General features: G+C 46.9%; 1 protein-coding gene across 1 annotated transcript in view; it reads right to left on the reverse strand.

The window, feature by feature from the left end:
* RSBN1 (round spermatid basic protein 1) overlaps positions 1-23,951 on the reverse strand; it is a 48,240-nt gene extending 24,289 nt beyond the window's left edge. Inside the window, exon 1 of the mRNA XM_077294935.1 lies at positions 23,412-23,951. Coding sequence (XP_077151050.1) covers positions 23,412-23,844 — 433 coding nt within the window. The 5' untranslated portion in view covers positions 23,845-23,951. The remainder of the gene's footprint in view (positions 1-23,411) is intronic.
* Between the last annotated feature and the right edge of the window lie 1,199 nt (positions 23,952-25,150).

Raw genomic sequence — 25,150 nt, forward strand, 5'->3', positions numbered from 1 at the left:
TATTTCCAAAATACTAGACGCCACTAGTTAGACAGCAAATAGTATTCATTATAAACCAGACCGTTCACCAAAAATGTCCAAAATGACATATTGCCAGCAGGCATGTGAAATACGCTCCATGTAATTAGACAGGATGTGTCTAATATATGCGTGCACGAATACGACGTCTTGCACATCTCAATGTTGCCATGGTTCTGACCTACATATATTATTTCATCCATTTCTACATTGCGCGTTTCCTAAGCTTATCGTTCTCAAACAAACTGCTCAGGAATAGTTACAAGAAAAGCTGAATACCGGCTAGATCAGTGAAAGCACCTAAGAGTGCAAACAACGAGCGGAGTCACAACAGGGAGTGTCTACCAACAAATCATAGAAGAATGAAAGGACTGGACAGGTACAAGAAATCTTAAAGGACATAGACGGGCATTTTTTCTTACATTTATGCATTTTGGGGGGGGGGGGGGGGGGAGACAAAATGATATAGAAAAAAAAAAAAATTAGAAGATTGCTGGTTGTACAGTTTATCTTTAGTGGTGAGTGAACGTGCTCAGATAAGGTGTTCTCCGAGCATCCTCAGGTGCCAACAGAGTCTTCTTGACATAGGACTGACCTGTATGTTGGGTGATGGCGTATAGAGCAGCCCATGTGTTATATGAAGTGCCTGTAAGCTCCGATCACTGTGTAGCCACGTCACCAGCGACCATCCACAACCTGCCCTCCTCCATGCAAAGTGATCACAAGGTGCTGATGAGTTGCCATCGCAATCAGATGCCTACTGAAGACTAGGCTCCATAGTAGATTGTTCATTTTCTTATCTATGGCAATACTATTGCAGTACATAGTACAAGTGATCAAACATTCTCATGTTCATGTGCCCTAAAAAGAGCTTTAACCCCTTCATGACCCAGCCTATTTTGACCTTAATGACCTGGCGTTTTTTTTTTGCAATTCTGACCAGTGTCCCTTTATGAGGTAATAACTCAGGAACGCTTCAACGGATCCTAGCGGTTCTGAGACTATTTTTCGCGACATATTGGGCTTCATGTTAGTGGTAAATTTAGGTTGATAATTTCTGAGTTTATTTGTGAAAAAAACGGAAATTTGGCGAAAATGTCGCAATTTTCACATTTTTTAATTTTTATTCTGTTAAACCAGAGAGTTATGTGACACAAAATAGTTAATAAATAACATTTCCCACATGTCTACTTTACATCAGCACAATTTTGGAAACTAAATTTTTTTTTGCTAGGAAGTTATAAGGGTTAAAATTTGACCAGTGATTTCTCATTTTTACAACAAAATTTACAAAACCATTTGTTTTTTTTTTTAGGGACCACCTCACATTTGAAGTCAGTTTGAGGGTTCTATATCGCTGAAAATACCCAAAAGTGACACCATTCTAAAAACTGCACCCCTCAAGGTGCTCAAAACCACATTCAAGAAGTTTATTAACCCTTAAGGTGCTTCACAGCAGCAGAAGCAACATGGAAGGAAAAAATTAACATTTAACTTTTTAGTCACAAAAAATGATCTTTTAGCAACAATTTTTTAATTTTCCCAAGGGTAAAAGGAGAAACTGGACCACGAACGTTGTTGTCCAATTCGTCCTGAGTACGCTGATACCTCATATGTGGGGGTAAACCACTGTTTGGGCGCAGGGCAGGGCTCGGAAGGGAAGGAGCGCCATTTGACTTTTTGAATGAAAAATTGGCTCCAATCTTTAGCGGACACCATGTCGCGTTTGGAGAGCCCCTGTGTGCCTAAACATTGGAGCTCCCCCACAAGTGACCCCATTTTGGAAACTAGACCCCCCAAGGAACTTATCTAGAAGCATAGTGAGCACTTTAAACCCCCAAGTGCTTCATAAATTGATCCGTAAAAATGAAAAAGTACTTTTTTTTTTTTTTCACAAAAAAATTATTTTAGCCTCAATTTTTTCATTTTCACATGGGCAACAGGATAAAATGGATCCTAAAATTTGTTGGGCAATTTCTCCTGAGTACGCCGATACCTCATATGTGGGGGTAAACCACTGTTTGGGTACACGGTAAGGCTTGGAAGGGAAGGCGCGCCATTTGACTTTTTGAATGGAAAATTAGCTCCAATCGTTAGCGGACACCATGTCGCGTTTGGAGAGCCCCTGTGTGCCTAAACGTTGGAGCTCCCCTACAAGTGACCCCATTTTGGAAACTAGACCTCCCAAGGAACTAATCTAGATGTGTGGTGAGCACTTTGAACCCCCAAGTGCTTCACAGAAGTTTAGAACGCAGAGCCATGAAAATAAAAAATAATTTTTCTTTTCTCAAAAATGATTTTTTAGCCCACAATTTTTTATTTTCCCAAGGGTAACAGGAGAAATTGGACCGCAAAAGTTGTTGTCCAGTTTCTCCTGAGTACGCTGATACCCCATATGGGGGGGAAAACCACTGTTTAGGCACATGCCGGGGCTCGGAAGGGAAGTAGTGACGTTTTGGAATGCAGACTTTGATGGAATGGTCTGCGGGCATCATGTTACATTTGCAGAGCCCCTGATGTGCCTAAACAGTAGAAACCCCCCACAAGTGATCCCATTTTGGAAACTAGACCCCCCAAAGAACTTATCTAGATATGTGGTGAGCACTTAGAACCCCCAAGTGCTTCACAGAAATTTACAACGCAGAGCCGTGAAAATAAAAAATCATTTTTCTTTCCTCAAAAATGATGTTTTAGCAAGCAATTTTTTATTTTCACAAGGGTAACAGGAGAAATTGGACCCAAATAGTTGTTGCCCAGTTTGTCCTGAGTACACCGATACCCCATATGTGGGGGTAAACCACTGTTTGGGCACAAGTCGGGGCTCGGAAGGGAGGTAGTGACGTTTTGAAATGCAGGCTTTGATGGAGTGGTCTGCGGGCGTCACATTCCATTTGCAGAGCCCCTGATGTGCCTAAACAGTAGAAACCCCCCACAAGTGACCCCATTTTGGAAACTAGGCCCCCCAAGGAACTTATCTAGATGTGTTGTGAGCACTTAGAACCCCCAAGTGCTTCATAGAAGTTTACAACGCAGAGCCGTGAAAATAAGAAATAATTTTTTTTAGCGACCAATTTAGTTTTGAAGTGACTTTGGGATCCTACATGTTGGAAAACCCCCAAAATTATACCATATTAAAAACCTCACCAGTCACATATCATACCATATCCCAAATTGATGTCAGGTAGTTTTTTTAACTATTCAGGTGCTTTTCGAGAATTCATGCAAAGTGGCAGGAATATATATATATATATATATATATATATATATAAAAAATTTTTTACCAAATACATGTCACCAACTTCTGAACAGGCCACTGTAGCCGGCAGACTCTAATGCCATTATTTGGCCGCGAATTGCCATGGCAAACATCAGGACTACACTATCAATTTCAGAGTGCCTATGGGGTTAAAGAGGAGCCAGCACTCTGTTAACCATTGAGATGCTGTAGTCACTGTTGACAGCTGCATCTAAGGGGCTAAATGGCCACGAATGGTGCCACTGATCGTGGCTGATACGGCATGTTGACAGCTACAGTTTACAGCAGGGGTGTCAAACTGCATTCCTCGAGGGCCTCAAACCATGCGTGTTTTCAAGATTTCCTTCTCATTGCACAAGGTGCTGGAATCATTCTGTGCAGGTGATTAAATGATCACCTGTGCAATACAAGGAAATCCTGAAAACATGACCTTTTTGCAGCCCTTGAGGAATGCAGTTTGACACCCCTGGTTTACAGCCAACAGCCGCTGGCTTGTCACCTGTCAGATGATGCCACGCTCTTATATCTCAGATCAATAGGTGGATTGGTGGTCATTAAGGGGTTAAAAGACAGCACAAAGTTATATAGGCATGTAATGAACAAGTTTCCGAAACATTGCAAAATCTTTTTCCATTCTTCAAGAACAGCATCTCCTAGAGCCTGGATGCAGGATGGAGAGTGATGCTCAACTTGTCACTTCAGAATTCACAATAGGTTTCAGATTAGGAGACATACTTGGCCACTGAGTCACTTCCACCCTGTTCATCAGAAAAGCAACAGTGGCCTCATACATGCGTGTTTTTGGGTCTTTGTCACACTTGAAAAGTCCATATCTACAATGGGCTATCTGTAAATTCATAATACCATCAATGAAATGTGGCTCTCCGCCATCAGCAGCACTCATGCAGCTCCACATAAGGACACTGCCACCACCATGTTTCACTGTAGGCACCATGCATTTTTCTTTGTACTCCTCAGCTTTGCAGCGCCGTAACGTTTTGAAGCCATCAGTTACAAAGACATAGAAGACACACGAAGAAAAATTGGAAACAGCCTCACCGTGTGGTAAAATGTAGCGTTACTCCTTTGTTAAAGCATGGATCCAATACCGTTGACCACCGGAGAAAATTTACAAAAATGGAAGAAAGATCCACATGGATGTATGAATAAATAAATAAATATATGTTGCTCTACATGGTTAAAGAAAGGGGTATCCAGACAATAAAATAACCGTGCACATTCTTATGCCAGAGCTGTCAATAAAATTAGATGGGGAGTGGGGTGGAATAAAGGGAAAATGAAAATGTATTGAAATGATTGGCCTCATGGTGAAGCACCGAGGGGCAGGACTTTGTCAGCACAGGATGACTGTTCAAACAAGAGTCCCTTTATCTCACTTTTGCTACAGTATGCTGACTGATAAGTTTAGCTGACCTCCTTCATGCCTTCACCTTGTGTAAAAAAAAAAAAAAAAAAAAAAAAAAAAATTATTTCATCTCAAATCTTGGACATTTCTCATTCATATGGTGACACTTGACAGCATGAATTGGGAAGGGCGGTCTTTGTTATGCAACGCCCATTTAGGGTCAACTTTGTTGGATACCTGCTTATTACACTTATGGGTGGATTGAGTTATTAATTAGAATTTTGTAGTTAAAAAAAAAAAAAAACTTTTGGGTGTACTCATTTTTTGCAACATGGCCTTGAATGCATGTTAGGAAAATAACTTTTTTAGGCGTGCAAAATATTAATGTTGTTTCCAATCAATGGCCGACATCTATGGGAGTATTTTGTAGTATGAAATACTCAAGCTACTTACCAGGTAGCGGTGTTTTTCAGGAGTCCATGACAGCACTAACGAGAGAGGGGATCCGCCCTTCAGGGACAGGAAACCTACAGAGATAAAAGGGCGGCACCTCTCTCCCGCATCAGTTGGATTACAGAGCATGAGAGGACCTCCATTGATTAGTAACACATAAATATCTTAACACATTTCACCTTGTGACTAAAATTTGTAGAAAATTAACCTACATGAGAATATACTTATCGTGATGAAAGCCATACCAGTAGAAAGGGAGGGAATATAGGAGTGCTGTCATGGACTCCTGAAAAACACCGCTACCTGGTAAGTAGCTTGAGTATTTATTCAGTCGTCATGACAGCACTAACGAGAGAATTACAGAGAAAGAGTATTAGGGAGGGACTACTGCTTCCAGCACCCTTCTACCAAATGTAAGATCGTTGGAGCTACCAAGATCTAATCTATAATGATTCAAGAAAGTAGACGGAGATGACCATGTGGCCGCCTTACATATGTCCTCAATTGACACCTCCGATCTCTCTGCCCAGGAAGTTGCCATGGCACGAGTGGAATGAGCCTTTACGCCTTCCGGGACTTCTAGGCCACCTGCTGAATAAGCCAGAGAAATTGCCTCCCTAATCCATCTACCTAAGGTGTTTTTGGATACTCTACACCCTTTCTTGACTCCCTGATAGGATATAAACAAGGAATTATCTTTTTTCCAGGGATCTGTTAAAGAAATATATTTAAGAAGGCATCTTTTGACATCCAATGTATGGAGTTTGAGTTCCTTTTGGTTTTTAGGATTAGGACAAAAAGTGGGGAGATTTATCTCCTGGAGTCTGTGGAATTTAGACGCTACCTTTGGGAGATAGAGGGGATCAGTTCTTAATACTACTCTATCTTCTCTAATCTGCATATATGGAGTCAGTCTAGAGAGGGCCTGTAAATCACTAACTCTCCTAGCCGACGTCAGAGCAATCAAAAGAGCTGTTTTTAAGGACAGGATTTTTATAGATGCAGATTCTAAAGGCTCAAAGGGGGGTTCCGTTAATGCTGAGAGAACTAAGTTTAAGTCCCACGGGGCTAGTCTTTTCTTAACGATGGGTCTTGATCTAGCCGCCGCTTTAATAAAACGAGCAATCCAATAATTTCTTGCTAACCCACAATTATACAGCGCCCCTAAGGCTGAAACCTGGACTCTAAGGGTGCTTGTAGCTAGCCCCATCTCGAGGCCTCTCTGCAGGAACTCCAAGATCTTTGGAATATTAGCTTTCTGACTCATAACTGATCCTGAGACCGAAAGGAATTTTCTCCAGATTCTTACATAAATATTTGTCGTGGAATCTTTTCTGCTTTTTAATAGGGTATTAATAAGTCCCTCTGAAAATCCCTTTTTTCTTAGTAATGACCCTTCAAATCCCACGCCGTCAGATGTAAACTGGCCACTCGTGGATGGAAGACCGGACCCTGTGAGAGGAGGTCTGGGAGTTCTGGGAGAATCCACGGTTGAGAAATGGACATTTTCCTCAGCCAAGGAAACCACGGCCTCTTGGGCCAGAACGGCACTATCAGAATTACATGAGCTTTGTCCTCGCGAATTTTCCTGAGGACTATCGGGATCAAGTTCAACGGGGGAAAGGCGTAGGCTATATCGAAGTGCCAAGGAATCAGGAGGGCATCCACCGCCACCGGATTGTCTCTGGGGTTTAGGGAACAAAATCGACGACATTTTTTGTTTTCTTTGTTGGCGAAGAGGTCTATCTGTGGGCACCCCCAACGATGGGTGATCTGATCGAAGATGACCTGATTGAGCACCCAATCTCCTTGCCCGAGCTTTCTGCGACTTAGAAAGTCGGCTACCACGTTGTGCTTCCCTTTTATGTGCAGTGATGTGAGTGACCGTAGATGATTTTCGGCTATCTGTAAGATACGACCCGATACTTCCATTAAGGACCTGGACCGGGTTCCCCCTTGGTGGTTAATGTAAGCTACCGTTACCTGATTGTCTGAGAATAGTCTGACGTGATGGTCCTGTAAGGATATAAGGAAATGTCTCAGGGCTCGTTCTACGGCTAACAACTCTTTAAGGTTAGATGACAAATTCCGTTCGGAGGGTGACCAATCCCCCTGGACCCACAGCTCGCCCATATGTGCCCCCCATCCCGTGGGGCTGGCATCTGTGGTTATTACTCGCAATATGTGGTTTATCCAGGGAACCCCATTACGTAAGTTTGGAGCGTGTAACCACCAACGTAAGGACTGAATAGTGGAATCAGACAAGGAAAAGGAACTATCCAAGTGACCCCCTAACAGACGAGTGTTATACAGAACCTCCCACTGTAGAACTCTAGTGCGGTATTGGGCCCAACGTACTGCCGGAATACACGACGTGAGTGAGCCTAACAGTGACATTGCTCCCCTCAATGTTGTTACCGGATTATCAATCACTCTAAGAATCTGTCGTTGGATTTTTTCCAACTTAACGTCAGGTAGACGGCATTCTTGTAACCTCGAGTCCACTATGAGACCTAGGAATTCCTGAACCTCTAGAGGCTGCAACCGCGATTTTTTAAAATTAATTATCCACCCCAACCTTTGCAGGGCTGCAATTACTTTGTGTAGTTGGGACGTGCAGTGTGACTCAGAGTTTCCTATTATTAATAGGTCATCGAGATATGGCACTATGAGAATATCCTGCTCATGGAGATGTGCCATAACCTCCACCATTATCTTCGTGAACACCCGAGGGGCCACCGCGACACCAAAGGGGAGTGCCCTGTATTGGAAGTGTCTTATCGATTCCCCTAAGAGGACTGCAACTCTGAAATAACACTGGTGGTCTATGTGTATGGGGACGTGATAATATGCGTCTTTAAGATCTAAGACGACCATAAAACACCCGTCAAACAATAACTTTATTGCAGACTTGACCGACTCCATTTTAAATGACGGGATCCACAAAAACCTATTTAGGCCCTTAAGGTTTATAATTGTGCGAAAGGTATTATCTGGCTTTTTAATCAAAAAGAGGGGAGAATAGAATCCTTTACCCCTTTGTACTTCAGGAACCTCCACCAAATCGCCTTTCTGTTGGAGTTCCTGGACCTCAGTCTCTAATGCCAGTTGCTCTGCGGAGGAAGAACGCACTGGTGTTACTAGGAACCTGTCAATAGGAGTGACCTGAAAGTCGAACTTTAGTCCAGCCTTAATAATGTCCAGGACCCACGGGCTATTGGAAATATTACGCCACACCGGATAGAAGGCTAGAAGCCTGCCTCCTACCCGGTCCGCCAGTCATTGTGGCTTTCTGTTGTCTCTAAAGGAATTAAACATATAGCCTCTACCTTTCTTTTTATTGGCGTCATATCTGGGTTTATCTCTATTTGGTCTTGACCGGTCAAACCACCTCCTATTAGTGCCTCTTCTGTAAGTGGGTCTACCGAGGTAGGGAAACCGTTTCTTACTGTCCCCCGCTTTTTCTAATAATTCGTCTAGGACCGGACCGAATAAGTGCTCCCCTTCGCACGGAATGTTGCATACTTTGGATCTGGCCTGCATGTCCCCTTGCCAACATTTCAGCCAGATTGCTCTACGGGCTGAATTAGAGAGTGTGGCCGACCTGGCTGCCAATTTAACGGAGTCCGCTGAAGCATCGGCAAGGTAAGCCGCAGCCCCCTGAATCATAGAGAGGGAAGATATTATTTCATCTCTCGGGGTTTTGTTCTTCAGCTGATCCTCCATGCTATCTAACCACACCATCATAGAGCGTGCTGTGCAGGTGGCAGCAATTGATGGTCTGAGAGCTCCTGCTGAAGTTTCCCAGGCTCCCTTGAGAAACACATCCGCCCTCCTGTCCAGTGGGTCTTTTAAAGTCCCCAGATCCTCAAACGGTAGAGAGGATTTCTTGGAAGCCTTGGCTACCGCTGCATCGAGCTTCGGGGCTTTATCCCACGTCGCCGATGCGGATTCTTCGAATGGGTACTTCCGTTTAAAGGATGGAGGAAGAGAACCTTTTCTTTCCGGTTTTTTCCATTCTCTGGAAATTAGGGCGCTAACTTTCTCCACCACCGGAAAGCATCGGCGGGATTTACGGTCCAGACCTTTAAACATGACATCCTGCATGGATTTTTCTGGCGGCGTCTGCTCAATTCCAATTGTGTTATTTACCGCTTTAACGAGGCGGTCTATCCGGTCAAAAGAAAAACAAGAATGTCCGTACTCAGTGCCCGAGGAGGATACTGATGAGAGAGAAGCTTCCGACTTTAGATCTCCTAAGTCACTATCCTCACGTGAACTTGGGGATCCAGGGTCTATTATTTTAGACCCCCTACTATGAGATTGAGATCTTGAAGAGCTTCTAATCTCTTGTCTAACAATCTGTCTTAGACTAGTAGCGAAATCTGGGGTCTCCTCCGCTATCAGACGCTGGATGCACGGACTACATAGTCTTTTAACGTATTCGTCAGGGAGAGGAATGCCACATTCTGCACATTCCTTGTGCTTGGTTTTAGAGGACCGCTTTTTTCCCTGATGTAAGAAAGGGAATAAGGAGGGACACCAGTCACTAAGTGAACTTTCACGACGATCACTTACCCCTATAGTGTCCAAGTGGTACCGAAGATTGCGGGGGGACCCTCTCCACCGAGGCAATATCCATCCGGCTTGAGGACTTTCCGGCTTTAGAGGATTGATCAGCTCTACCTCCAGGATGACTACTGCCACTAGAACGTCGCTGGGTGTTTGTTGCATGGGGCTTCTCCAGGGGTTGACACTGTTGCTCAGAAGGCAACGGATCCTGCTCCTGAGACTCCATTGTACCAATGGATATGAAGCATGAAGCAGCCATCATTGAATCCTTAAATAGCCGGCCCCCTAAAGGTACCTCCCCCCGATGGGGGACAGCCGGCCAATCCTGGTGAACTGCCTGGTACAAGCCGGCGTGTGGGAGGCCCCTCCTTTCCCCGAGACCCCCGCCAATGGTACTCACGATATTAGCCAGGAAGTACCGCCGCAAGTGCAACCGAAGAAACCCCCACGCAGACTATACAGGGGAGACCGACGGGCGCCGCCATGTTTTTCCTCAGTGCGACGCACTGCGCATGCGTCGGGCGTCATTGCCTGCTGCCGTACTAAGCACCGCCCCCCCCATGCGCGTCATTTCCGGTGCGACGCTTCCGGGACGCTAAGCGCAGCGCTCGTGCCGTTTATGACGCCGGTGCAGAGGGGACGCTCCAGCGCCCAGTGCCGGTAGCCGCTGCGATGTGCGCCACCAGCGGGAATACGCGCTCGTGTCGCTTAGGACGCCGGTGCAGAGGGGACGCTCCAGCGCCCAGTGCCGGTAGCCGCTGCGATGTGCGCCACCAGCCGGGAATACTCAGTTTCGGAGGGCCTCCCACACAATACTCACCCGCACCTGGCGATGGGACACCTATCCGAGACAGCACTCCCCCTGAAGGCTGCTCCTGCCGTGCTGCTGCCTACCCCCACAGCCCTCTGTGGTGCGGCACATCCAGCGTCGCGATCAACACCGGGGAAGGGGCCCTCCCGCCTCCAGGATCGGTGAGTCGGACCTGGGTCAAAAACTTCTTCGCCTTTCTTCAAAAGGCCTCTGCAGGGTCCCCTGTCAGGGACAGGAAACCAACTGATGCGGGAGAGAGGTGCCACCCTTTTATCTCTGTAGGTTTCCTGTCCCTGAAGGGCGGATCCCCTCTCTCGTTAGTGCTGTCATGACGACTGAATAAATCCCATATATAGGGCAATCAGACAGCCATAGTACTCATGTGAGGATCGCATTGCAATCCTTGAACTGGCTATCGGCTCTCCTGACCTGAGGGTAATAGCATGTATTTTTATGCCGTTGTCACGCTCATTTCAAGAGAGCCAACAGCCAGTCTGGGGATTGTGATGCGAGCCTCACGCAAGTAATATGGCCATCCACCTGTGCCCTAAAGGTTTTTCTGACAAATTTGTTAGGATTTACTCATTTAGGCAGGGGTCACACTTGTGAGTGTAATGCGAGAAACTCGCACAAGTCATTCAATACATGTACAAATACACTCCGGTCCCAAGTGCCAGGTATTGGCGTGAGTTACTTGCAAGTGTGACCCTGGCCTAAATGCCCATACTCATTTGGTATCACTAGGTCTGTAAGAATCCTATACATATAAAAAATTAAACACAAAGTAACTTGGGGGGGAGAATTTGGTTACTACACTCTGCTTTTCATGGCATTTTTGGAAGAATCAAAACATTGTATGTGCCCCATAAAAAGAATAGGTTGTCATGCCTCCAAAAAATAAACGCCACACAGGCCCTCACACTTCTCTCCTTAATGAAAAAAACAAAAAAAAAATATATATATATATATATATATATATATATATATATATATATATATATATATATATATATATATATATATATATATATATATATATATATATATATATATATATAATAAATTTTGGTTAATATCCCAAAACTACAGAAGGTTGGTATTGCCATAATTGTACTGACCTGGAGACTCCTGTCACTGGGTCATTTCTACCGCACAATGTGTGCAGTAAAAACAAACCCCAAAAAAGAATGCTGGAATTGCATTTTTTTTTTCCTTCACCAATAGATCCAACTAGGATTTGCTTTTGGCTTTTTTTTCCCCCAGCATATTATATGGTAAAAATAAACGAGATCTTTCAAAACCACTTGTGCTGCAATCATACAAAGCAGAGTAATATACTGAAGCACAAAAATGAAAACTGACTCTGAAATGAAGGGTTTATGACGCATCCAGGAGCCGTACGAGATAATGCATATTAATATTTTATGGTAGAGTATACATTTGCTGCAAGGTTTCTAGTGATGGTAACTAGGACACAGATACTTTATACGACCTATTTATAAACAGGAGGGAAATTCCAGTGTGTCTCCCATTATGATGAAGGAGTCTCTCAGACATCCTAATGTACAATATCCGTGCTGGGAAACGTGTGAACGAGGACACCACAACTACATGTCACAGATGGAGGATGGCTACTAGACAGATTTGGAGGTCATTTTTCCTGTGAACGCAGCAGCAAAGACCCAATTCCTATACATGACAGAAAATGTCTGGTTACCACAGTGCGGCCCTCGGTCTCCTCCAATTATTGCACACAGGCCTCTGTCTGTTCCCAGCTACAGGGACAACATTCATTAGATACATTCCACAAACCACAGAGAACAACAGAGCTGCACAATTCAGGCAAGTGCCTCACATCAGGCTCCAAGAGCCTCCTCAGCCATGTTTACATCCTACCACAGCTGCACTGAGCTGTAATGGACACTATAGGAACATTTCCTCACAGGAAGGTTATTAAGTCAGGGCGGGCACCATCATTCACAGGTTACTCTCACTTCTGAAGAATAGAGTAACAAGCTTTTTTTCCCCAACATATACGTTAACACATTTATGGGCAGATACCCATATAGATTGTAAGGAGGCGAGAAATGAAGTATGTCAATCATCTTTGGGACCATACAAGACCACTGTGTCCAAGACTTCATTTCTGTTCTATCCACAAGATGCCAAATTACACAGGTATTCTCCCTGAGAAGTGTTGCTTCTAGGGGAAAAATATCTCCAGGAGGCCTCATTCAGACATGTATTTTTGTTTTCCTTCTTGTACACAAGACTTAATAAGTGTGCCCGAATTGGATTATAAGCCATTTTTGGTGAGAGTCCGATTTTTAACATCAGTTTTAGGCTGCCGTCACACTAGCAGTATTTGGTCAGTATTTTACATCAGTATTTGTAAGCCAAAACCAGGAGTGGAACAATTAGAGGAAAAGTATAATAGAAACATATGCACCACTTCTGCATTTATCACCCACTCCTGGTTTTGGCTTACAAATACTGAGGTAAAATACTGACCAAATACTGCTAGTGTGACGGCAGCCTTAGGCTACTTTCACACTAGCGTTAACTGCATTCCGTCACAATGCGTCGTTTTGCCGAAAAAAACGCATCCTGCAAAAGTGTTTGCAGGATCCGTTTTTTCGCCATTGATTAACATGAAGCGACGCATTGTGACGGATTGCTACACGTCGCACCCGTCGTGCGACGAATGCGTCGTGCAGTGGCGGACCGTCGGGAGCAAAAAACGCTACATGTAACGTTTTTTGCTCACGACGGTCCGCTTTTTCTGACCGCGCATGCGCGGCCGGAACTCCGCCCCCACCTCCCCACACCTCACAATGGGGCAGCGGATGCGCTGGAAAAATGCATCCGCTGCCCCCGTTGTGCGGCGGGGACAACGCTAGCGTCGGGGACCTCGGCCCGACGCACGGCGACGGGCCGAGCCCGACGCTAGTGTGAAAGAAGCCTTAGGCTACTTTCACACTAGTCCGTCGGTACGGGCTGTCGCAAACCGTCGACCCGACGGACAGTGTGTTAAAGTAGCACAACGTGGGCAGCGGATGCAGTTTTACAACGCATCCGCTGCCCATTGTGAGTTCATGGGAGGAGTTTCGGCCACGCATGCGCGGTCGAAAATGGCGGACTCGACGCACAAAAAAACATTACATGGAACGTTTTTTTGTGCCGACGGTCCGACAAAACACGACGCATCCGTCGCACGATGGATGCGACGTGTGGCCATACGTCGCAATGCGTCGCTAATGTAAGTCTATGGGGAAAAAACGCATCCTGCAGACAACTTTGCAGGATGCGTTTTTTCCTCCTAAACGACGCATTGCGACGTAAGCAAAACGACGCTAGTATGAAAGTAGCCTTAGGTGGCTTTCACACTAGCGTCGGTACGGGGCCGTCGCGCTGCGTCGGCCCGACGTACCAACGCATACTGTGAAAAAAAAATGCCCGACGTGGGCAGCGGAAGCAGTCTTACGACACTTCCGCTGCCCCATTGTAAGGTCCGGGGAGGAGGGGGCCGAGTTTCTGCCGCGCATGTGCGGTCGAAAATGGCGGACACGACGTGCAAAAAAAAGTTACATGTAACTTTTACATGTAACCGACGGTCCGCCATGACACGATGCAACTGTCGCACGACGGTTGCAACGTGTGGCACTGCGTCGCTAATAAAAGTCTATGGAGAAAAAATAGAATTATTCTTACCGTTAATTCGGTTTCTAGTAACCCACCACGACAGCACACCTGGAGGATGTTACCCCTTTCCTAATAGGGACAGGAAATGACAAGAGGTTAAATAACCCCTCCCTCATCCTCCCCTCAGTGTTATTATAAAGGACCACAGGAGAATGAATGCTTCAAATTATATTTATTCTTTTCAGAACGTATTTTAAGCAAAGGGAGGGATTACTCCTGCTGTCGTGGTGGGTTACTAGAAACCGAATTAACGGTAAGAATAATTCTATTTTCTCTAGTAACCCCCCACGACAGCACACCTGGAGCAGTACCCAAGAGTAATTTTTAGGGAGGGACTACAGCACTAAGGACTTTTTCTCCGAAGGCTAAGTCTTCTTTTGACATCAGGTCAAGCCTGTAATGTTTGGAGAACGTATGCTAGCGTGAATGTCCATGGCTGGACCAATGCGTCCACAGCTAACCCCGGATTCATCGGATCTAGCGAGAAGAACTGGTCTACCTTTGTGTTCTGGCTGTTTGCGAACAAGTCCACTTCTGGCTGACCCCATCTTTTGACTAGTATCTGAAAGACTTCTGGGTTTAGGCTCCATTCTCCTGGATGGACCTCTGTTCTGCTCAAGAAGTCGGCTTGTACGTTTATCTCCCCTTTTATATGTAGGGCGGATATGGAGAGAACATGTTCTTCGGCCCACGAAAATATTCTTGCTGATATTGTCTTTAGATCTTCGTGTCTTGTACTTCCCTGGTGGCGAAGGTGAGCAACTGTTGTCATGTTGTCTGAGTATATTTTTATGTGGGAATTTTGTACAAGAATTACCGCTGTTTTGAGGACTTCTTCCACTGCCTTTAGCTCTTTGAAATTCGAGGATTTTTGTGCTATTTCAGCTGACCAGGATCCCTGGAATATGTGCTGGTCTACCGTGGCTCCCCAACCTTTTCCACTGGCATCTACTGTTATGGTCACTGCTGGGACCTGCAACCAGGGAACTCCTCTTATTAGGTTCTCTTTTTGTAGCCACCATGTTAATGAGGACTTTACATACGGTGGTATCCGGATCTTTTTGTCTAGAGAACCTGGGGATCCGTCCCAGCTTGACAGAATAAATGTCTGAAGTATCCTGGTGTGGGCTTGAGCCCATGCCACCATCTGGATGCAAGATGTCATGGTACCTAGAACCGACATGGCCCATCTTAGAGATACACACTTCTTGTCCCGTAATGTTCTTATCTTTGATGTAAGCAGGGACCGCTTTTGTTCGGGTAAGAAAGAGGTTTGTCTGTGGGAGTCTAATAAGACCCCTAAAAAGATCTTTGTTGTGGACGGAACCATATCCGATTTTTTGGGGTTTATCACCCAACCCAGGGATGACAGGATCTGGACTGTTGTCTGAAGGTGTTCCTGTAGAATTGGAACCGTGGGGCCCACTACCAAGAGGTCGTCGAGGTATGGGATTATGCATATCTGCCGACTTCTGATGTACGCCATCACCTCGGACATGACCTTTGTAAAGATCCTTGGAGCTGCTGATAGTCCGAATGGGAGGACATTGAACTGGAAGTGGTCTATAACTTCTCCCCTGGTGACTGCAAACCTTAGGAACTTCCGATAGGTTGGATGGACTGGGACGTGGTAATATGCGTCCTGTAAATCGATGGTTGCCATGACGAAGTCTTGCCCTATTAAGGGTACTGTTGATCTGATGGACTCCATTCTGAATCTTCTGTAGGTTACATATTGATTCAGCGGTTTCAGATTGATTATTATCCGATGGGTTCCGTTTGGTTTCCTTATCAGAAATAGGCTGGAATAATGGCCCTTGTTTCTTTCGTCTTTTGGGACTGGGGAGATCACATTGTTGATTAAGAGATCTTCTATCCCAGTTATCAGGGTGGACTGTAGCTTTGGTGTTGATAACGTTGTAGTTTTAATTCTTTTTTGGGGGTATGATGTAAACTCTATTTTCATCCCCTCTTTGACCAATTTTAAGGTCCACTGATCCACCCCGATCTTTTGCCAGACTGGGAGGAAGTTCGAAATCCGACCCCCCACTATGACGGCGTCATTGCTTTCTCTGGTTTTGGGGTTGTGAAAGAAAAAGATTCCTGTCTTTCCCTCCTTTCGGATAGCTCCAGCGACCTGTTTTACCCTTCCCTCTGTATTGAGGGGTATGCTCCTGCTGAGCGCGGAAGGGTTTTTTCCTAGGGTTTCTAGGTTCTGGTAAGGTCTTTTTCTTGTCTGAAGCCTTTTCCAAAAGATCATCCAAGGCTGGTCCAAACATATACTTTCCTTTAAAGGAATGGAACACAGCCTCATCTTGGAAGTCATATCCCCAGACCAGGATCTTAGCCAGAGTGCACGCCTTACTGAGTTTGACAGTGCGGATGATCTCGCCGTCACTCTCACGGATTCTGCAGAAGCATCTGCTAAAAAGCCTGTTGCTTTCTGGAAGATAGGCAAGGAGGCCAGAATATCTTCTCTTGGAGTACCTGAGGACAAGTGCTCCTCTAGCTGTCCCAGCCAGCGATGCATCGATCTAGCAACGCAAGTGGATACTGAATTGATGCTCAGTAAAGATGCTGACGTCTCCCACGACTTCCTTAGTAGTCCGTCCATCTTGCGTTCCAGAGGGTCTCTCAGTTGGGAGGCATCCTCGAATGGTAGCGTGGTCTTTTTGGCTACTCTGGCAATCTGGACGTCCACTTTTGGGACTTCTGACCAGCATGACGCTGTTTCGGCATCTACAGGAAATCTGTCTTTAATTTCTGCTGGAGTAGTCAGCTTCTTTTCTGGGGATTCCCACTCGTCCAGAACTAAATCTCGGATGTTTTGGTGAATAGGAAACACCTGACGCTTCCTAGAACGAAGTCCTCCAAACATCTCCTCTTGCACCGAGTGGGCCGTCTTTTCTTCCTCAACCTCCATAGTTTTCCTTACAGCCGTAAGGAGTTCTTCCATATCAGATGAAGAGAAGTAGTATCTTTCTTGCTGGACAGTTTCAGAGTCCAGGGATAATTCACCCTCCTCTGGGGGTTCGTCCGATGTCTCTCCCTGAGAGTCCTCCTGCTCTTCCTCCTGTGGATTAAGTTTTCTTTTCTTAGCCTCAGGAGGGGCACTAGGAGATCGTGTAGGTTGGGAAAGAGTGGCAAGAGATGTTTTAATCTTCTGCTGGATTAAGGTTTTAATCTCTTCTATCAGGGATGGCCGTTCCTCGCTGACAATTTTGTCTGTGCATTCTTTGCACAATGATTTTTTTTATGAAGAGGACAGCTTCTTCATACAGACTGCGCATTTGCGGGTCATTTTTGTTTTGCTTCCTGATGTGGGTTCCTTGTCCCCCTAAAAAGGAAGGGGAGAAGGAATCATAAGACTACAACCCACATCAGGGAATGGACACCCGGGGCCAGATTACTCACTGGGGCCGGGATGGTGCTGTGTTCTGCAGGTGCAGAGCGCGAGGAAGCAGACATCTCCATAGTCTTCACCACACAGTGGTCCTACCTGCGATGTCTTCCTGTCCAGGGCCTGAATATATAGGCGACCGGACGTAGCACCTGTCCTCCTGCATGAGGACCTCCTCCTCCGGTGTCCGGAAGTACGTGGGGGGAGGACGCCGACGTCTTCCCTGCTATCTGCCTAGCGTTCCTGGCTGGAACGCACGAGGAACTTCCTGATTCAAAGAAGCCGGCCGGCGTCTGACGTCATATCCGGCCGCCGGCTTCAGACCGGAAGTACCTACACGCGCGCGTGTACGGAGGAGGAGAAGGGCTGGAGAGCTCCGAGAGGCCTCCAGCCGAAGAACGCCCCAGACCTTACCCGCAGGTGCGGAATGGCGGCGGTGAAGAGTCCCGAGTCAGAGGAGACGGGAGCAGCGACAGGGAATGGACGTAAGTCTGATCCCAGCTGCCCGGCCAGATTGTCTGTATACCCCCCGGTGACCGCTGCCGGCACAATGCACCTGGGATGACCTCTTCATCCCTAGTAGGGACAGGAAAGAACACTGAGGGGAGGATGAGGGAGGGGTTATTTAACCTCTTGTCATTTCCTGTCCCTATTAGGAAAGGGGTAACATCCTCCAGGTGTGCTGTCGTGGGGGGTTACTAGAGAAAAAATGCATGCTGCAGACAACTTTGCAGGATGCGTTTTTTCTCCACAACGACGCATTGAGACATGCAGTGCCCAACGCTAGTGTGAAATTAGCCTTAGTTGTACACACACAAAAATAATAAATAATAATAATCTTAGCCCTTCATACCCACTAGACAGTGAGGAGATCGAAGCGGACAGGGCTCAGATGACACACGAAGGGCATCCGAGAGCCATCAGTATCCACACCCTCCGCCAAGGAACCACTTAAATGTGCTAGTTTGATCTACAAATCCTGCCAAAAAAAAAATAATAAAAAAAAAAAAAAAAAAATGGACAATTGGTCCATAAGAAGGAAAAATAGACTTGCTAACATGCCCTTAGGCCAAAATGGGTACGTGTGGATGAAGATGTACATCTAAATGTGAGGCCTAAGGGCTGCAAAGAGACAAGCATATGAACGAGTGCTGCCCATGTCCGCCATGGAGAGCACACGCACCCATTCTAGCCAACCTATAGTCCACATAGAAAAAAATAAAAAGGAAAAATAAGGACAGAGGTGCCATGTCTGCAAGTTGTATACTTGACTGCCTCATTTTATTACAACTATCAGAACAGGGCTTTAGAGGAGATTTCACAGTGTTTATTTTTCCATAATTTGTTTGTGGTACCATACAAATATAGACTTAAATGTCAATCAAATATTAAATGGTGTGCACACAATGGCTTTGATTCATCAATGTGCACCAGCATAATGTCAGAAACATTGCAAAATGGTTGTGAACTCACATCTGTGCTACAATTGTGACTTTCCATATTTATACAAGTCCTGATCAACTTTTCAATAAGTGGGAAGAGCTCAGAAGTAAGGGGAGCACATTTCTGACACTTGTGAAACATGCACCCAATTCATTAAGAGGCATTAATTGGAACCAGTCACCAGAAAACAAAAAAAAAAAAAAAAAAAACACTATAAACCTGCAGATATGGGGTTAATATGCTACTAACCTGCCAGCGCCTGCACTTTGCTGAATGCTGCAGGGAGAAAATTAACTTAATCCTCCCCGGCAGCATTCAGTGTTAGCCATGAGGGCGGCATCGGTGCGGGTTCAGTCACCGCTCTGACTATAGAGAGTGGCAGCTGCACTGACTGACATTTGCTCTGCATTGGAGCCAGCTGTCGGGGACCCGGTTACAGCTGCTGCTAAGAACAGTGACTGAATCTGCCGCTGGCGCCGCTCCAGTGACAGAAGCCCGAACACTGCCAGGGGAAATAAAGTTAGCTGAACGCTATGGGGAGAAAACTAAGTGTGGATGCCGGTCAGGTTAGTTACGCCATTAGCTCGCAACTCCATTAACCGCAGGCTAATAGCATTTTTCTGGTGACAGGTTCTTTAAAGAATAACTACTACATCTTAGTAGAGCAGACCCATCATCAGGACTGGTGCGCACAATGCTAGTCTTGATTAATCAGGTAGCATGTGTTGTGAAGTTGTTCAAAATGAAACATGGCCCTGGTATGGCGGTTCTCCAATAGGCTTCTCTATAGAAGAAAAAAACAAAACAAAAAAAAACCCACAATCGAAGTTCATGGCGTTTCTTACTAGGTTAGAAAAATAAATAAAAATGTGTAAAATTTAAGGTAGTGGCTCATGCTGAATGATGAATGTGTTCCATCTCCAGTCTGACTAGCCTAATTGTACACCAACTATTAGTTGGCTTACTTAGTGTCTTTTTTGCGCCAAGGTTTTGACACATTTGCAAAAGAGATGTGGCCCAACATATTTCTTTATCTGGCAAAGTACATAAAGGCCCTGTCGTAAAAGCGATTATGCCAGAATTCTGGTGGAAATAGCCTTCAAAGTTGCAAAACTTCTGCGCAGCTCCACAATGCTCCTGGTGTTTTCATACCACTTTGCCCAACTCCACCAAAACGGGAGAGACATGGGAGCGGCAGAGGCGTTTACTCCCCGACTAGACTAAAAATTGTAGTGAGGCACACGCAACGAGTCAGACGCGCTGCATTCATTAACAGGAGTGCGTGAAGTATGCCGGTCTTGATGACTTCAGGTCAAAGTGTCTACAACAAATAAGGCGTGAACGTTATTCTGGGAATACTGGCACTTTTAGCTTAGTAAATTATCTCAGTCTATGATCCATGAAGGACAACCATCTTCACACGCAGTCCCAGGTTGTGACCACTGATCTAGTTACACCTCTAGCGTCATAGAGCTGATCACCAGGAGAGCGGCTGGCATCTGCCAAATAAATATGCCAATGTGTGCGGGTATGAGCCAGCTGTGGATTCTGCACCGTGCAGATAATGCGCAGGGTATTACAGTGGCAGCATGCAAAATATTATCTACACGCTGCTGTAAAGATGTACAACGCAAGTGAACTGCAGGGAACATTTTGATGAGCAGCATGTTCATTTATGCCACCGATTTTCTCTGCAATCCCAATCTCACAAACTTTGGCAAAAACATCAGCAATTCAATTCTGTGGAAACAAACATCTATGCCTTGTTGCACGTTGGGAAAAGACTGAATGGGTTACAAACCGGTAGATATGGCTGGGACACCAACAACACTTCTACTCTCTACAAAACATGGCCACAACAAAAAAATAACCTCTCCCCACATCTACTGCAAGACTCACTGCCAGTGTGTGTCAGGGTATAGAAACTGCTGCCTAATGTACAAAGGGGGCATCAAAGGGAAAAAAGGTCAAATGCTCACCTCAGCAGAGCAGGGATCAGGATAAAAGGCAGATAGAAAGGGAACCTGACAGCAGAAACATGGCGCCTGTGAATCAGGAACTGACTGTATGATGGCAGCCGGGTATGTTGGACTCAAACATTGTGACATGTCAGAGAGAAGAATACTTTAAAATCTGCTAGGGACTGAGCCACATGTGGAGACTAGTCCTACACACAGGTCCCTGAACTTGTTACCCAAACATGGTTCCTGACGGACCGTTCAATGTATGGTTTTCTCTCAAAAGCCGCAGTGTTTGAGTAAAACATCCCTGGCTGAGACATTGTAAACCTCATGAGGCTTATAAAAACCTGGTGTCACACGCCCAACATCCATAGTCCGAGAATAACCAGAGACATCTGGACCGGCTGCAGGTCTCCTGACCCAAACTACACCATACATGAGGCTGCAGAGTTTGGGTCAGGAGACCTCAGATGGTCCAGACATCATTGTTCATTCTGGGACGCTGAAAGTCCGCTGTGTAAATCTGACCTAAAGGAGAAAAACTACAAAATATTAGACTTGTAGATGAGCCAGCAAGCTTGGAGAACCACGACAAGCGAGTCATCTGACAAAGCAAGGAGGCACAATGCCACAAAGTTCACATCATCATCACCACACATTTATTCAGTTAACTGGTTCATGCAGCTTTACATGAACACCCGAGCCTTACACTATGGCTGGTCCAAATAACTAAAGCAATTGTTACCATCCACCTCTCGTGTCTCCCCTTTTCCTCATAGGTTGTAAGCTTGCGAGCAGGGCCCTCATTCCTCCTGGTATCTGTTTTGAACAGTGATTTCTGTTATGCTGTAATGTCTATTGTCTGTACAAGTCCCCTCTATAAGGCTACGTTCACATTTGCATTGTGTGGTGCAGCGTCGGCGACGCAACGCACAACGCAAATGTAAACGCATGCACAACGCAGCGTTTTGTGACGCATGCGTCCACTTTTGCATGGTTTTTGGCACAGAAAAAACTGAATCATGCAGCGTCCTCTGCGCCCTGACGCATGCACCACAGTGACGCATGCGTCACAAAACGCAAGTGCAACGCATGTCCATGCGCCCCCCATGTTAAATATAGGGGCGCATGACGCATGCGTCGCCGCGGCTGCGCCTGACGCAACGCTAATGTGAACGTAGCTTAAGTTGTAAATCGCTGCAGAATATGTTGGCGCTATATAAATAAAATTATTATTATTATCATCCTGCCACTTTAACAAGGCCATATATAAAGCGGAGTTCACACTGGTGTCAGTTCAGTTACTGTTACATCATTTTATTTTCATCATCACAAAATAATGGAAATAAAAGTGTGTCACATCAATCACACACCAAATGCAACTAATGGATGCCACTGACTTATAACGGGGTCCGACAGGTTCCACTGTTTGATGGGAAGAACAGCATAACGTACTGCATTATTCTCCCTGTCAGACACGTTATCTGTGCGTCAATGACACAGCCCATGACAACAACATATGCCCTGCTCAGGTGTCCCATCCCTCCCCCTGGCACAGGCCATGCCCTCCCCAGGTGTCCCATCCTATCCCCCTGGCACATGCCATGCTCTCCCCAGGCGTCCCATCCCATCCCCCTGGCACATGCCATGCTCTCCCCAGGCGTCCCATCCCATCCCCCTGGCACATGCCATGCTCTCCCCAGGCGTCCCATCCCATCCCCCTGGCACATGCCATGCTCTCCCCAGGCGTCCCATCCCATCCCCCTGGCACATGCCATGCTCTCCCCAGGTGTCCCAGCCCATCCCCCTGGCACATGCCATGCTCTCCCCAGGTGTCCCAGCCTCCCCCTGGCACATGCCATGCTCTCCCCAGGTGTCCCAGCCTCCCCCTGGCACATGCCCTCCCCAGGCGTCCCACCCTTTCCCCCTGGCACATGCCCTCCCCAGGCGTCCCACCCTTTCCCCCTGGCACATGCCCTCCCCAGGCGTCCCACCCTTTCCCCCTGGCACATGCCCTCCCCAGGCGTCCCATCCCTTCCCCCTGGCACATGCCCTCCCCAGGCGTCCCATCCCTTCCCCCTGGCAAATGCCCTCCCCAGGCATCCCCTCCATCCCTCCCCCGTGGCACATGCCCTGCACTCCCCAGGTGTCCCCTCCCTCCCCCTGGCACATGCCCTCCCCTCCCCAGGTGTCCCCTCCCTCCCCCTGGCACATGCCCTCCCCTCCCCAGGTGTCCCCTCCCTCCCCCTGGCACATGCCCTCCCCAGGTGTCCCCTCCCTCCCCCTGGCACATGCCCTCCCCAGGTGTCCCCCCCCCTCCCCCCTGGCACATGCCCTCCCCAGGTGTCCCCCCCTCCCCCCTGGCACATGCCCTCCCCTCCCCAGGTGTCCCCTCCCTCCCCCTGGCACATGTTCTTCTGCACTCTCACCTTTCTTGACAGATCTCAGCGGGCTGTCTCCTTCCCCGTTCTCCTTCTTGATCCTGTGCTTCTTCTTGCCCTTGTCCCTAGGCCTCTCCAGCTGTGACAGGGTGAACAGGGCCTGGGTGATGGGGGGCACAGGAGGGCCGGCGCTGGGCACGGGCGGCGGAGGGGGGCGCAGCAGCAGCTCCTCTTTGCCATGGTGGTGATGGTGGTGCTTGTGATGGTGATGATGGTGGTGGTGATGGTGACAGCTGTGATGGGTGTCATTGCCCAGCTTCCTCCTCTTCGCTTCCTTCTCGGTCAGGTCCTCCCCAGCGCCCCCTTCATCTTTCTTTTTCCGCTTCTTCTCCGAGGAGGGTGAGCTGTCCCTCCGCTTCTTTTTGCGCCCTACCTTGGCTTTGTCTTTTTCTTCAGCAAACGTACCTAGCTGCGCGGCCATTTCCCCTAACGACGACTTTTAAATGGCCCAACGTCCAGCAGGGCGCATGAGCACGTTGCAATGCCTTGTGGGATGCGTAGTTCTTCTCATGCGCCTATCAGATGACCGAGGAAGCTACATGTGCGCATGCGTACTGTTTCCTCGCTCACGGGGGTTGTAGTTTAGAGAGCAGAGATCTGTAGTTCGTTGGCGAGGTTCGTGCCTGAGCGCACGGAGTCCCTGACGTCACGGCTTTAACCCCTCTATTGCCAGTTGTTTACATCCTTCCTCCGCTGCGGCGGCAGTGTGTGACATGGCTGCAGCTCCCTGCCTCGCTGTCACTATGGAAGCGCGCGGTATTCTAGGGCAGGCATGGCGGGCTAGGTGCAATGTGAGAGTCACAAAAACCTGGCTGGCCTTCAGGAGCCTCGGCAGAGGAGCACATGCTGCAGCAACTGTCTCCTGCATGGCCCGCCCACTGATTACCATAACCACGCCCATAGCAGACAGCACACTTTCCGTTAGGGCTCATTCACTTCACACTGCCGGATGGTTCACATAAAGCTGGGCCCGTTATTCTGATCTGTGTGCTCTTTTCTCGCACATGGAGAATAAAAATTAAAGTTTTCCCATCTCCTTTCTGACAGTCCATGAAAAGTGGACCATAGTCTGATGTCATCCGAGTGCAGTCCAATTTTTTCATGAACTCATAGACTTGCATGGACGATTTTGATTTGAACCTCAAACAGGGCTAAAAGACTGACGCGTCTCTGGCGTCCGGGACACCCTTAATTAATTAATTATAGATAAGTAACTGGACATTGCTTAGCCCTGTACATGCTGCAGTGAATATTACCAGTGGCATCTAGGTTATGGGACAGAGACAGCGTTCCCTTTGTCGGCTCATCACTCATCCCAAATCACACTCGCAGGCAGGGGCTTATAATGACTCAGGTCCTGCTATAAGCTTCTTTCATGCTGTGACAGTCTTCGGTAAGTAAGGGGGTCTCAAACTGTCCCTGGAACTAGCCTTTTTCCCGGGGTACTCTGGAAGGTACAGTCCTGCTCATCGTTATTGGCACCCCTTCATTTTTTCATACACTACAGTATCTTCAGAAATAAATGGAAATATACCAAAGTTATATCCTCAGGATTTTTTAATTAGTGGTCCAATGTAGAGTTGAGCGACTTTTACTTTTTTCAGATCGAGTCGGGTTTCGCGAAACCCGACTTTGTCAAAAGTCGGGTCGGGTGAAATCGGCCGATTATTGCGAAAAGTCGGGGGCCGACTGAAACACGAAACCCAATGCAAGTCCATGGGGAATCA

This window comes from Ranitomeya variabilis, chromosome 3 (assembly GCF_051348905.1).
Source record: "Ranitomeya variabilis isolate aRanVar5 chromosome 3, aRanVar5.hap1, whole genome shotgun sequence".
Lineage (NCBI taxonomy): Eukaryota > Metazoa > Chordata > Amphibia > Anura > Dendrobatidae > Ranitomeya > Ranitomeya variabilis.